This window comes from Phoxinus phoxinus (genome assembly GCF_949152265.1).
Source record: "Phoxinus phoxinus genome assembly, chromosome: 2".
NCBI classification, from domain to species: Eukaryota; Metazoa; Chordata; class Actinopteri; order Cypriniformes; family Leuciscidae; genus Phoxinus; species Phoxinus phoxinus.
The window spans coordinates 3,636,502-3,651,154 of record NC_136877.1 but is presented as its reverse complement, the minus strand read 5'-3'; the positions used below and the strand labels follow the sequence as shown (position 1 = coordinate 3,651,154).

Genomic DNA, 14,653 nt, shown 5'->3' with positions numbered 1-14,653 from the left:
GAACAGCAACAGACATCGGCTCAGGAACAGCAACAGCAACAGACACCGGCTCAGGCTCAGGAACAGCAACAGACACCGGCTCAGGCTCAGGAACAGCAACAGACACCGGCTCAGGAACAGCAACAGACACCGGCTCAGGAACAGCAACAGACACCGGCTCAGGAACAGCAACAGCAACAGACACCGGCTCAGGAACAGCAAAAGACTCAGGCTCAGGAACAGCAACAGACACCGGCTCAGGAACAGCAACAGACACCGGCTCAGGCTCAGGAACAGCAACAGCAACCGGCTCAGGCTCAGGAACAGCAACAGACACCGGCTCAGGCTCAGGAACAGCAACAGACACCGGCTCAGGAACAGCAACAGACACCGGCTCAGGAACAGCAACAGCAACCGGCTCAGGCTCAGGAACAGCAACCGGCTCAGGAACAGCAACAGACACCGGCTCAGGAACAGCAACAGCAACAGACACCGGCTCAGGCTAAGGAAAAGCAACAGACACCGGCTCAGGCTCAGGAACAGCAACAGACACCGGCTCAGGCTCAGGAACAGCAACAGACACCGGCTCAGGCTCAGGAACAGCAACAGCAACCGGCTCAGGCTCAGGAACAGCAACAGACACCGGCTCAGGCTCAGGAACAGCAACAGACACCGGCTCAGGAACAGCAACAGACACCGGCTCAGGCTCAGGAACAGCAACAGACACCGGCTCAGGAACAGCAACAGCAACAGACACCGGCTCAGGAACAGCAACAGCAAAAGCAACAGACATCGGCTCAGGAACAGCAACAGACACCGGCTCAGGAACAGCAACAGCAACAGACACCGGCTCAGGAACAGCAACAGCAAAAGCAACAGACATCGGCTCAGGAACAGCAACAGACACCGGCTCAGGCTCAGGAACAGCAACAGACACCGGCTCAGGCTCAGGAACAGCAACAGACACCGGCTCAGGAACAGCAACAGACACCGGCTCAGGAACAGCAACAGCAACCGGCTCAGGCTCAGGAACAGCAACCGGCTCAGGCTCAGGAACAGCAACAGACACCGGCTCAGGAACAGCAACCGGCTCAGGCTCAGGAACAGCAACAGACACCGGCTCAGGAACAGCAACAGACACCGGCTCAGGAACAGCAACCGGCTCAGGCTCAGGAACAGCAACAGACACCGGCTCAGGAACAGCAACAGACACCGGCTCAGGCTCAGGAACAGCAACAGACACCGGCTCAGGCTCAGGAACAGCAACAGACACCGGCTCAGGAACAGCAACAGCAACAGACATCGGCTCAGGAACAGCAACAGACACCGGCTCAGGCTCAGGAACAGCAACAGACACCGGCTCAGGCTCAGGAACAGCAACAGACACCGGCTCAGGAACAGCAACAGACACCGGCTCAGGAACAGCAACAGCAACCGGCTCAGGCTCAGGAACAGCAACCGGCTCAGGCTCAGGAACAGCAACAGACACCGGCTCAGGAACAGCAACCGGCTCAGGCTCAGGAACAGCAACAGACACCGGCTCAGGAACAGCAACAGACACCGGCTCAGGAACAGCAACCGGCTCAGGCTCAGGAACAGCAACAGACACCGGCTCAGGAACAGCAACAGACACCGGCTCAGGAACAGCAACAGACACCGGCTCAGGAACAGCAACAGACACCGGCTCAGGAACAGCAACAGACTCAGGCTCGGGAACAGCAACAGACACCGGCTCAGGCTCAGGAACAGCAACAGACACCGGCTCAGGAACAGCAACAGACACCGGCTCAGGCTCAGGAACAGCAACAGACTCAGGCTCAGGAACAGCAACAGACACCGGCTCAGGCTCAGGAACAGCAACAGACATCGGCTCAGGAACAGCAACAGCAACAGACACCGGCTCAGGCTCAGGAACAGCAACAGACACCGGCTCAGGCTCAGGAACAGCAACAGACACCGGCTCAGGCTCAGGAACAGCAACAGCAACAGACACCGACTCAGGAACAGCAACAGCAACAGACACCGGCTCAGGCTCAGGAACAGCAACAGACACCGGCTCAGGAACAGCAACAGACACCGGCTCAGGCTCAGGAACAGCAACAGACACCGGCTCAGGAACAGCAACAGCAACAGACACCGGCTCAGGAACAGCAACCGGCTCAGGAACAGCAACCGGCTCAGGAACAACAACAGCAACCGGCTCAGGCTCAGGAACAGCAACCGGCTCAGGCTCAGGAACAGCAACAGACACCGGCTCAGGAACAGCAACAGACACCGGCTCAGGCTCAGGAACAGCAACAGCAACAGACACCGGCTCAGCAACAGCAACAGACACCGGCTCAGGAACAGCAACAGACACCGGCTCAGGAACAGCAACAGACACCGGCTCAGGCTCAGGAACAGCAACAGCAACAGACACCGGCTCAGCAACAGACATCGGCTCAGGAACAGCAACAGCAACAGACACCGGCTCAGGACACCGGCTCAGGCTCAGCAACAGACACCGGCTCAGGAACAGCAACAGACACCGGCTCAGGAACAGCAACAGCAACAGACACCGGCTCAGGAACAGCAACCGGCTCAGGAACAGCAACCGGCTCAGGAACAGCAACCGGCTCAGGAACAACAACAGCAACCGTCTCAGGCTCAGGAACAGCAACAGACACCGGCTCAGGAACAGACACCGGCTCAGGCTCAGGAACAGCAACAGACACCGGCTCAGCAACAGCAACCGGCTCAGGAACAGCAAACGGCTCAGGAACAGCAACCGGCTCAGGAACAGCAACCGGCTCAGGAACAGCAACCGGCTCAGGAACAGCAACCGGCTCAGGAACAGCAACCGGCTCAGGCTCAGGAACAGCAACCGGCTCAGGCTCAGGAACAGCAACCGGCTCAGGCTCAGGAACAGCAACCGGCTCAGGCTCAGGAACAGCAACCGGCTCAGGAACAGCAACCGGCTCAGGAACAGCAACCGGCTCAGGAACAGCAACTGGCTCAGGAACAGCAACCGGCTCAGGAACAGCAACCGGCTCAGGCTCAGGAACAGCAATCGGCTCAGGAACAGCAACCGGCTCAGGAACAGCAACAGCAACCGGCTCGGGAACAGCAACAGACACCGGCTCAGGGACAGCAACAGACACCGGCTCAGGGACAGCAACAGACACCGGCTCAGGGAGAGCAACAGACACCGGCTCAGGGAGAGCAACAGACACCGGCTCAGGGAGAGCAACAGACACCGGCTCAGGGAGAGCAACAGACACCGGCTCAGGGAGAGCAACAGACACTGGCTCAGGGACCGGCAGGGCAAGCAGCTCGGGCGGGGCCGGCAGGGCGAGCCACCTGGGCGACGCGGCAGGGATGGCAGTTACCTCCGGGCTGGTCTCTGGGTTAGAAACCACCGGACGATCCGTTGAAGAGGCTTTTCTCCTTATCTTCCGTCTCCGGACCACCGGAATCGGAACCTCCGGCTCTGGAACAGCAACAGACACCGGCTCAGGAACAGCAACAGACACCGGCTCAGGCTCAGGTACAGCAACAGACACCGGCTCAGGAACAGCAACAGCAACAGACACCGGCTCAGGAACAGCAACCGGCTCAGGAACAGCAACCGGCTCAGGAACAGCAACCGGCTCAGGAACAGCAACCGGCTCAGGAACGACAACAGCAACCGGCTCAGGCTCAGGAACAGCAACCGGCTCAGGCTCAGGAACAGCAACCGGCTCAGGCTCAGGAACAGCAAAAGACACCGGTCTCAGGAACAGCAACAGCAACAGACACCGGCTCAGGCTCAGGAACAGCAACAGACACCGGCTCAGGAACAGCAACAGCAACAGACACCGGCTCAAGAACAGCAACCGGCTCAGGAACAGCAACCGGCTCAGGAACAGCAACCGGCTCAGGAACAACAACCGGCTCAGGAACAACAACAGCAACCGGCTCAGGCTCAGGAACAGCAACCGGCTCAGGCTCAGGAACAGCAACAGACACCGGTCTCAGGCTCAGGAACAGCAACAGACACCGGCTCAGGAACAGCAACAGACACCGGCTCAGGAACAGCAACAGACACCGGCTCAGGAACAGCAACAGCAACCGGCTCAGGCTCAGGAACAGCAACAGACACCGGCTCAGGCTCAGGAACAGCAACAGACACCGGCTCAGGAACTGCGACAGACACCGGCTCAGAAACTGCGACAGACACCGGCTCAGGAACTGCGACAGACACTGGCTCGGCGGCGGCCATCTTGTGCGCAGACACTGGCTCGGCGGCGGCCATCTTGTGCGCAGACACTGGCTCGGCAGGACTGACGTGAAGCTCTGGCTCTGGCTCGGCAGGACTGACGTGAAGCTCTGGCTCTGGCTCGGCAGGACTGACGTGAAGCTCTGGCTCTGGCTCGGCAGGACTGACGTGAAGCTCTGGCTCTGGCTCGGCAGGACTGACGTGAAGCTCTGGCTCTGGCTCGGCAGGACTGACGTGAAGCTCTGGCTCTGGCTCGGCAGGACTGACGTGAAGCTCTGGCTCTGGCTCTGGCTCGGCAGGACTGACGTGAAGCTCTGGCTCTGGCTCGGCAGGACTGACGTGAAGCTCTGGCTCTGGCTCGGCAGGACTGACGTGAAGCTCTGGCTCGGCAGGACTGACGTGAAGCTCTGGCTCTGGCTCGGCAGGACTGACGTTAAGCTCTGGCTCTGGCTCGGCAGGACTGACGTGAAGCTCTGGCTCTGGCTCGGCAGGACTGACGTGAAGCTCTGGCTCTGGCTCGGCAGGACTGACGTGAAGCTCTGGCTCTGGCTCGGCGAAAAGAGACTCTGGAATGGTGGTTTTGGCAGGACGAGACCCCGTTCGGCCGATCTTCTTGGCCCTCCGTGCTGACATGAGCAGTGGATCTGTCATCTTGGAAATAAGTCCTCGACGCCCATAGACCGATCTGGTGGCAGGCTTCATGGTTGGCGTGATGTGAAGATTCTCAGGCTGGGCAGGCGTGACATGAAGATCAGGCTGAGAGGATACTGTGGGTTCACAGAGCTCCTTCTCCTCAATGCCCACAGTAAATGATGAAGCGCTCAGCAACAGGGCCAGGTCTATATATTGTTCTATTGTCCCATGAGGATCATGGTCGGGCATCAATGACCGGAGCGGTTCAGATAATCCTCCGCAGAAAAAGATCATTAAGCACTCTGTTCTCATTAGCGTGAGATGTGCCAGTTCAATAAAATCTGCAACGTAGTCTTCGATGGACCGATTCTCCTGACGGAGACGCATGACTTGGACGTCTGGACACATGGTTGGCATGGCTGCTGGATCCTGGTGTGGCGTAGTTTTCTGTTACGAACTGCTCGGAGACCAGAAAGTTTAGATCCAAATGCAGCTTTAATCAGAAGCGGACAATCCAGACACGTAAACAAATGAACTGGCAATAGGTCAAAGCACAGGTAGGCAGTCCAAACAAACAAACACACAAGGCTGGGGACAAGGCAAACGGGTAATCCAGAGGCAGGCAGGGGACAAGGCAAACGGGTAATCCAGAGGCAGGCAGGGGACAAGGCAAACGGGTAATCCAGAGGCAGGCAGAGAGTCCAAGAAACCAAAATACAGGGAACCAAATAAATGCTTAGAGATGCAGTGCAACACATACAAAACTACGCAGTGATTGAATGTGAAAACCAGGCTTATAAGAGGTGAGCTAAACAAGGTAATGACAAACAGGTGAATGTGATCAGTGATGATGAGTCCGGCCAGTGAGTATGGGAAATGTAGTTTGTGAGGAAATGATCAGTCTATTGTGGAGCGCCCTCTGGTGGCTCTAGAGGGCACTCCAGCTGGTAATCGTTACACAGATCCTACCTGGAAGAAGCAGCAGAACAATTACTGGACAGAGACTTGGAAGTTCATCAGTTGTCAGAATGTCTACCGATTTCAGAAGAAAAACTTGAAGCAATCAAGAAAGCTACAGAAGCAGATGGAGAACTGCAGAGTGTGATGGCAGTAGTCAAGACAGGATGGCCTAAACAAATCAGACATGTGCCAAATGCAGTGAAAAAGTATTGGACATTCAGAGAAGAGTTGACCATTTCAGAAGGACTGCTGTTCAAAAACATAAGACTCGTGGTTCCACAAAGTCTTCAAGCAGAAATGCTGGAGAGGATTCATGAAGCTCATTTGGGAGTTGTTAAGTGTAAAGAGAGAGCAAGAGATGTATTGTTTTGGCACGGCATGGAAAAACAGATTGAAGGTGTGGTGTCAAAGTGTGCTGTGTGCAACACTTTCAAAAGGAACAATACCAAAGAACCTCTTGTCAGTCATGAATTACCAGACAGGGCGTGGGCAAAGGTAGGAGTTGACCTCTTTCACTTCAACAAAGCAGATTACTTGGTATGTGTGGATTACTTCTCAATTTCCTGAAATTCAACAGTTGACACAGACAACAAGCCAGCATGTAATAACAGCACTGAAGTCAATATTTGCAAGACACGGTATTCCAGATGAAGTCGTTTCAGATAACGGACCACAGTTTGTCAGTGCTCAATTCAGCAACTTCAGAGATAACTGGGAGTTCAAACACTCGACTTCAAGTCCAAGATATCCTCAGTCTAATGGTCAAAGTGAAAGAGCTGTACAAACCATCAAAAACCTACTCAAGAAGGTGCAAGAAAGTCAAGGAGATCCATACATTGCTCTTCTTGAGTACAGGAATACGCCACTAGGTGGAGTGAAGTTATCTCCTGCACAGCTTCTTATGGGCCGTAGATTGAAAACCAGACTACCAACGGTGAGTAAACTGCTACAGCCGCAGCTGCACAAAGGTGTTCAGCAAAGACTAAGAGACAGGCAGCTGAAGCAAAAGTTCTACTATGATCGTGGGGCTAGAAACCTGCCTACTCTGAGTGAAGGAGAAAACGTGAGGCTGAGAGCTGAGAATTGTTGGCAGCCAGCTGTAGTGGTGAAAAGTCTTGACAAGCCAAGGTCATACCTGGTTCAAACACAGGGTGGAGAAATCTACAGAAGAAATCGAAAACACCTGCTCAAGACAAAAGAGTTGAGTTTCCAGAACTCACACATTCAGGACTCATTCGATCCAGTTATAAATGACTGTGTTCCTGATGTGGTTGATACAAAACAGGCATTGCTGTCTGCACCAACACCTGCAATGATGTCTTCGATGCCTGACGGTGTTGCTGAAGAAACAGTGAAGGTGACGCGTTCTGGTAGAGTGGTTAGACCTCCAAAGCGTTATTCTTGCTAAAGTACACAAGTAGTTAACTAAAGTAAAGAGAGGTTGAGATCTGTTCAGAGATCTCAAGAGAGAGAGAAAAAAAAAAGTTTGAATTACTGACTTTCTAATTAGAACTAAGAGTTCAAGTGTATAGTTGTGTGTTTAAAAAAAAAAAAAAAAAAAAAAAAAGGAAGATGTGATGTATGCTGATGTATGCTGTTACTTACCACTAGGTGGAGCCCTGCACATGTATCTTGGTTATGACAAGTAAAGGCAGAACAAGAACGACATTGACAGTGATCAACTCGTGGTGTGTCTTCTCTTTATTATATTTTTGTTTTCCTAAGTGTTAAGCCTAAACAGCTAGCTAGGAGTTACAAAAATATATTACAGTGTTCTTATTTAAAATTAGGGGGGGTGGCGTTTTCCATTAATTATCTGGTAACATCTTTTATCACATCCGTTACACATATCTAGTGCCATATGATCTAGTGCAATGATGAAGCCCGCGAATGTCCAATTTGCTTCAACTTTTCCGAACTGTATGAAAGACTATTTTTCGGAAGGTTCGAATGTGTGTGTGACAGAGGAATTAGAAGCAAGCACGGTTGTTTTTAAAGCACACGCAGCGTCATCACGCATCTGTGTTTAAAACTAAGCTCAGACTCTATTCTGAAATTATCTGAATCCATACAGAATCGTTGAAGAGAATCTATAACACTATCACATACATTAAACAAACTGTTCTTTACTGTAGCCTATCCCAGGCCTATGCGTAGCATAAAAAATTTATGCTTCATCTGCAGTGCAGATTGCTACTATCGCGTGTCACGTGACCAGAGAGTAATCGCAGTTTTTGCGATTACAAAATCGCGATTCATCATATCGCGATATTATCGCAACTGCAATTAATCGTTCAGCCCTACTCTCCAGTCAGCTAATTAACACGCGGCGAGCTGTCGCATTGTTTCCCTGCGCTCTCCGGCGAGCACATAAAAACGCAAATTTCCATTTAAAAGAGCAGCAACGTTGATGCAAATCTACACACCGCCACTCGCGCTCTCCTGTTTCCTTTCTTCCACGAGTCTCGGAGAAAGAAACAGCGGGTTCAGAGGGTTGAGCAACTTGATGTTAGTGAGCTCACTCCGGCTCAGACCCCGCGTGCCTCACTTTCTCCACAGAGAGAGATGTCACCTGTGCTTTTCACCCTTCTAGACCAGCGCCCCTCGTGTGAAGCGAGCGGTCTCGTCTCGTTCGGTGGATCCGAAGAGGATCTTCGCGATGACTCCATGTCATTGGCGGCTTCTGACTTGGAGGATTGGTCGACTCAGAGGATGATCCCGCCCTCTTGCCTTCTAAAGGATGCAGTGACCCCATAGCTGTACTGGACGCCGAGCTCATCCGCCTCCTGTCTAAGGCTGTTGAAGAGCTCGTTCTTGAAGTTCATGAATAACTAGTCATGGCGCGCCCCCTACCCGGCCCGCCTATGCACTTCCGCCACGCTCTCGACCATCGACAGCGCAGTGGAAAAGGGATATGAGAAGCCGTGGCTGCGCACCTTTGGCCAGCCACTGCTATTGGATGGAAATCCAAGATGGCTCACCCATCCAAACCCTGCAGGACGACTTCAGCCCTCGCAGGCAGGGCTTATGCATCTCTGGCCAGACGGGATCCGCCCTCCACTCTATGGCGGTCTTCCAAGTGTTCCAGGTAAAGCTCCTCCGGTCTACGGACCTGGCCCTGCGCTTCACGAAAGCCACCACCCAAGCCATTGGGAGAGCTATGGCCAGTTTAATGGTGCTGGAGCGCCACTTATGGCTTAATCTGACCGAGATTAAGGACGCGGATAGAACCGCCTTCCTTGCCTATTTCCGCAAAGGCGTCAGCGCACACTCCACCAGAGGCATGGCCTCCTCCTGGGCGTGGTCCAGTGGGGTATCTATTGGCGATATATGTGCGGCGGTCGGCTTGTCCTCACTGTCCACCTTCGCCAGATTTTATAACTTTATAGCGTTGCAGGCACATATCCTTTCCGTATAGTTGGAACTGGCCTCCGTGCTAGCCTGGCCCACCATTATATTCTTAAGGTTCCAACCTTATCTGAACCCCCCTCAGGGCACTATTGCCCCATTAGCCCTCTGCCCTTGGGACATTTGTCTAAGCATCCAAGGCTCGGGTCATAGAACATCTCGTTCTCCTTGAACAGCAAGACGTGATTGAATTAGTCCCCATCGCGTCTAGCCAGTGGTGGAAAGAGTACTGAAAAAATATACTAAAAGTAAAAGTACCATTACATTCCAAAAAATGTTGTGTGAGTAGAGTAAAATGTACTTGACCAAAAACCTACTTGAGTAAGAGTAAAAAAGTAGCTTATTTATAAGTACTCATGAGTAGTGAGTAGTGAGTACTACGCTACGGATATACCCCCTTATAATAAACCCTGTACACTACAATTAATTTTTTTTGAAAACATTGTACATACTGTAATTCACATTATCATCAGTGGTTTGTCAGAAAGATTGAAGAATATCTATCATCCATCTTTTTAAAATGCATCAAAACGACACGAAAAGACTAGTACAGAGATAGATTTATGAAAGATGTTTAGAAGATGTGAAAGAAGGTGAAAGATTTATTCTCAGTACACATCAGCATTTTAATCATATTGTTTGAAAAAAACAAAATCATCCCTTACATTTTACACGGCTACAATTACTTTAAATTGTAATGCTGATAATATAATTTGTAAGGGAAATTGTGCATTAAATAGGGAAGTAAAGAAACACACACACACACACAAACGCACGTCTCATTACAGTCTCTGTGAAGCTGTTTAATCAACAGCATCCATGGAACAAAACATTTTTTAAACTTGATAAATGTTTTTGCGCACATGCACTTGCTAAATGTAGGCTTATTGTATAAAATGGATCAATCAAAAACGTTGTTTATTAACAAGCTGTAGTCACGCACTGACAGAAATGCAGTACAAGTTAAAAGTCGCCATGGGTTATAAGGTGCACTGCATACTGAATCTGGTCCTCCAATTTCAGTACAGAAGGTGTTTTTCCACATTACGCGTTTTAGAGTGTAATTTGATTTGACGACACATTCACGAGACCAATTACTTGATCCAATCACGTTGATGGATAAAAATTCAATTAAAACAAGCATGTAACAAGTAGCAACCACAACGGAAGGAAAATAGTGGATAGTACCGATACATCACTTAAAATTTACTCAAGTGAAAACACACAATTTTTTAACTACTCAAAAAAGTACAATTTCAGGGAAAAAAACACTTAATTACTAGCCTGGGAAAACCCAGACCACTTCTGGCAAATTTAGATTTGCTCTGCAAGTGGGTCTGGCAAAGAGCCCATTGAAACCCATTTCCAATCCGTCGAAATCGTGGCACCAATCAGAAACGTTGGGGCGGGCTTTACACGATGACGACAGAGCAGAGACGGTGACGCAGATTTTGTACATTACAAAGATGGATGCCGCCGTGGAACATCACAACATCACTCGTTCGAATCAGCTATCGCGTCTGTTTCAAGCGATTTAAAATGGTAATTTTCGTTAACACAAACAGAGAATTGCTGAGAGTCTCGAGATGTTTCTCCGTCGCTCTGCATACGTCATGTCATTCATCGCTCTGATTGGTCTTAGATCTATCCGACGTCCGTTGGTGACGCCCCTGTGGAAATGAATTGTCTATGGAGCTTTGCCAGACCCTAACTCAGTTACAACTGAGAGTGGTCTGGGTTTTCCCAGGCTACTTAATTACAGTAACATGAGTATTTGTAATTCGTTACTTCCCACCCCTGCGTCTAGCAGACGCAATACGACTGACTGTTCAAAAGGGAACGACCTCGGTTCCCTGAGATAAGGGAACGAGTAGTATTGTGTAGACGACCGTGTTATGATGCACACAGAGGTGGGTAGTTGTCACGGAACACACACACAGGAGAGAGAGATCCAATTGCAGTATTTATTAATGGGGTAATCCGTACTCACAGTCAGTCCAGGCAAAGGTCAAAATCCATCAAAAAACAATCCAAAGACCACACGATAACAGGAACGGAAGTGTGGGGACAATATACAAGGACTCCGTGACAAACACTGAAACAGACAGGGTATATATACACACAAGTGCAAACAAGGTGACGAGAAACAGCTGAAGGAAATGAACAATCAGTGACAGACAGGATTATGGGAAATGTAGTGAAAATGCCTAGACACCGTGAAAACTGAGACCTCTAGTGTTAAACCCAGGGAACCACCAGACACTGTGACAGTAGTAACGAAGTACATTTACAAGTACATTTTCACTAGTACACTTTCAAGTACATTTTCAAGTACATTTACTTCGTTAAGGCTCCTTGAAGCTAAAGGCGATCTCCTGCCAATCAGCAGTCTTTGGTACAGGCAGAAAGTCATCCACCAGGCTGTCCCAAATGGCCTTGGACACCTCTGGCACAATGCCTACCACAGTGGTGGCGTTTCAAATCGGTGCTTCTCCCAGGAGACTAGCGCTAAATTAATCACCTATTTTAGCGCCATCTACTGTTTTAGAAGAAGAAGTTGCTCAACTGCATTTGTGAGAAAATCCGCCTGGACACATTTGTGAGAAAATGAGCCAAGAGATCTCATAAAAAAGTAATTTACTTCTATGTGCCATAAAGAGCCATCTAATGTGGCACGGCCAACGGTTCTGCAGGCTTTTCATCATCCACCTCAGGTGATGGCGGATGAAGAAAGACTTAATTTGATCTGCCCTGTCAGAGCTCTCAAGATTTATGTCCAGAGGTCTTCTTCATGACGGAAGTCAGACCAGTTGCCAGGAAGGGCCACCCCTCATACTTTTATCAGATTCTATAGCCTGGACATTTCTTCTACGCCAGGCACTCTAGTGCTCTCGTCCTAAGTGTACCTGTGCGCAGCTTCACACTCGTAGTGGGCATAGTGGGTACTCGTTTCCCAAAGTGTCAGTTGTTGACGCAGATTGAGTTCCCTCGAAAGGGAAGGGGACACTACGTCCCCCCGCCACGCCTTCCCCTGCCTGGGAGCGACTTGCTTCATCGCAGAAGCTAACTCTGTTGTGCGCCGGCATCCCTTTGTAGCTTCCGTGTATGCTGTCACATGTTACATCATGATGCAGCACCAATCAGGATTGGATCAGTTTCATTCATACTTCAGATGCGTTACGCTAAGGGCGTTCCCCAAAGTGTCGGGAGTGGACGCAGTGCCTCATTCCCTTCTCTGGGAACAAGGGTTACAGTCGTATCCCGAGACGTTTCTACTAATCAATCACAGCAATCTTTAAATAATTTGGAAGTGAAAGAGAGAATGTGAAGTAGGATAATTATTGTAAAAGTCACTTATTACATTACTACCTTGTCTGTTATATCACCATTTTTCATATTTTATCACTTTGCGTTTGTCCATTAGTTGTAGAGCCCTGCATTTCAGCCTGAGCCCGACGGGCCCCGACTTATTTACGCCCCTAGGGGCGGGCTTCGGGCCAATTTTCACGTCATAGTTCACACGCGAGCCGAGCCTCGGGCCTGTTTTAGGCTTTTCCTTCTTTTTATAGCCTATTTTAGACATGTATTCAAATTAAATATGAGAAGTTGACAATGGAAAAACAAACATAGAAAGACGTTTTAAACCTATCACACTGACATATGACTGACAGATGACAGTCTGCTCACGCACGCACACAGGTTTCCCGGCGGCACGACTCTGTTTTTAGTGTCCCCGCCAGCAACAGAAGTATAGCGAGTGTGACTTCAGCGCAGCTGTAATAGTTAAAGAAAAAAGTATGACTGGATTAAAACCTTCCACTGTGGATGCTGTGATTTTTCTTCACGATGCTCTGTAAGAGACTGTTCATAGCCATGTTAGGGGTCTTGTTAGTTTTCGTTTGAAAACGACTTTATTTTCATTTTCATTAGTCTGTTGGAAACTATTGGAAATAAGAATGGCCATGTTCTGTAGTGAAGACTTGATTTTTGAGGTAAGATAATCTGCATGTTTGTTTTTGATTTAATGTAATTTATTTGATTTGTTTAGATTGTAGGCTATAGCCTAGCTCATTTCGTTTGCGAGCGCTGTTGCGACTGTGAGCAGCAGAGTGGTTTGCCTCAGCTTTTAAAAAATTATAATAAACGTTTAAACTAACTGTCTGTGTGTGATATGCTTAAGGTGTTTTATGGATTTTATTGTATCCAAGTAAAGTGTTGATTTGAGAGGCTAAATGGATCAAACATGTTTAACTCGCTGTCGGCTGCTTGGTCGTCATAAAAAAATAAAAATAAAAAATCAGAACATTTGTCTAAATTAACTTAAATAAAGAACTTAATAAAGTAATGAAACTTACCTTAATAAAGAAATGAAAGGAAACACAACTAACAAAACGCACCTATTTTAATGGCTGCAAATAGCTAGTTTGCCCTAGGACAGGCTACCGCTGTGTAATGAGAAAAAAAAAAAAAAAAAACGGCCTTGGGTCGGACTCGGGCTGATAATTCTGATGAGCTGTCGGACACGGGCCAGGCTAGGACCTGAGCGTCTCGGGCCAGGGCCGGGCTAGAGCCTAGATTTGAGGCCCGTGCAGGGCTCTAATTAGTTGATTAGAGTTACATTGAAATAAGTAATGATGACACCACAGTAGCTCCTGAAAATTAACTCCACAGTCTTTTTGCTGGGCATTTAGGAACAGATTTAACCCTTATACATTTTTCTATACAATAATGTGTGTTTGCTACAGTATATATCACTGCAAAACCTCATCAAACTACTGTGACAGGTTTATATGTATCTGTGTAATAAATCTGATAATTCAATTGAGAAAATATATGATCTGCTTCACTTTATCATTCATGATCTGTTATTGTGTTTCCTCACAGATTTATTTATTTTGCCTACACTTCCACTCCAACCAGGTGAGTGCTTTTCAAAACATTCTTGAGCAAATATCTCTAAAACACAAGCAGTTATTAGCCTTATTCTGGAAATAAATAGGATACTTGTTTTAATAACAATTCAAGTCTCACGCATGCTTTATCTTGCGTTATATTCTTACTGCTTCGTGCATGTGTCTGGTTGTGAAACGTAGTTTGGGGACCAGACCGAGGATGCTTCTCAATTCTTATTTTTGCATCCTCGTTTCTTTTTCTCGCTTCATTTCCTCATGTCTCAGCTCCACCCCTGTAGGATGCAAGAGAAAGGCTGCAAGGAAAGAAAAAAGAACGGAGGAATCGAAGGAAAGCTTTTTTTATACATAGGAATACTTGATCACTCTAGTGTCACTTTACAGTGTCATCAGCAGCGCTCAAAGGATCTGCTCTTATGTTGTTGAAGTTTGGTTATTTAAGAAGTTCATAATAAATAATAATAAAGCAAGATACCCTGTATCTCCATGGACGTAGGTCCTGAAGGTCTGGTGGCCGGCCATCGGA

At 48.7% G+C, this 14,653-nt stretch overlaps 1 protein-coding gene across 1 annotated transcript in view; it reads left to right on the top strand.

Annotated features, from left to right (window-relative positions):
• LOC306990982 (globoside alpha-1,3-N-acetylgalactosaminyltransferase 1-like) overlaps window positions 1–14,653 on the top strand; it is a 46,672-nt gene that overhangs the window by 15,499 nt on the left and 16,520 nt on the right. Inside the window, exon 2 of the mRNA XM_079598364.1 lies at window positions 14,102–14,137. Coding sequence (XP_079454490.1) covers window positions 14,102–14,137 — 36 coding nt within the window. The remainder of the gene's footprint in view (window positions 1–14,101; window positions 14,138–14,653) is intronic.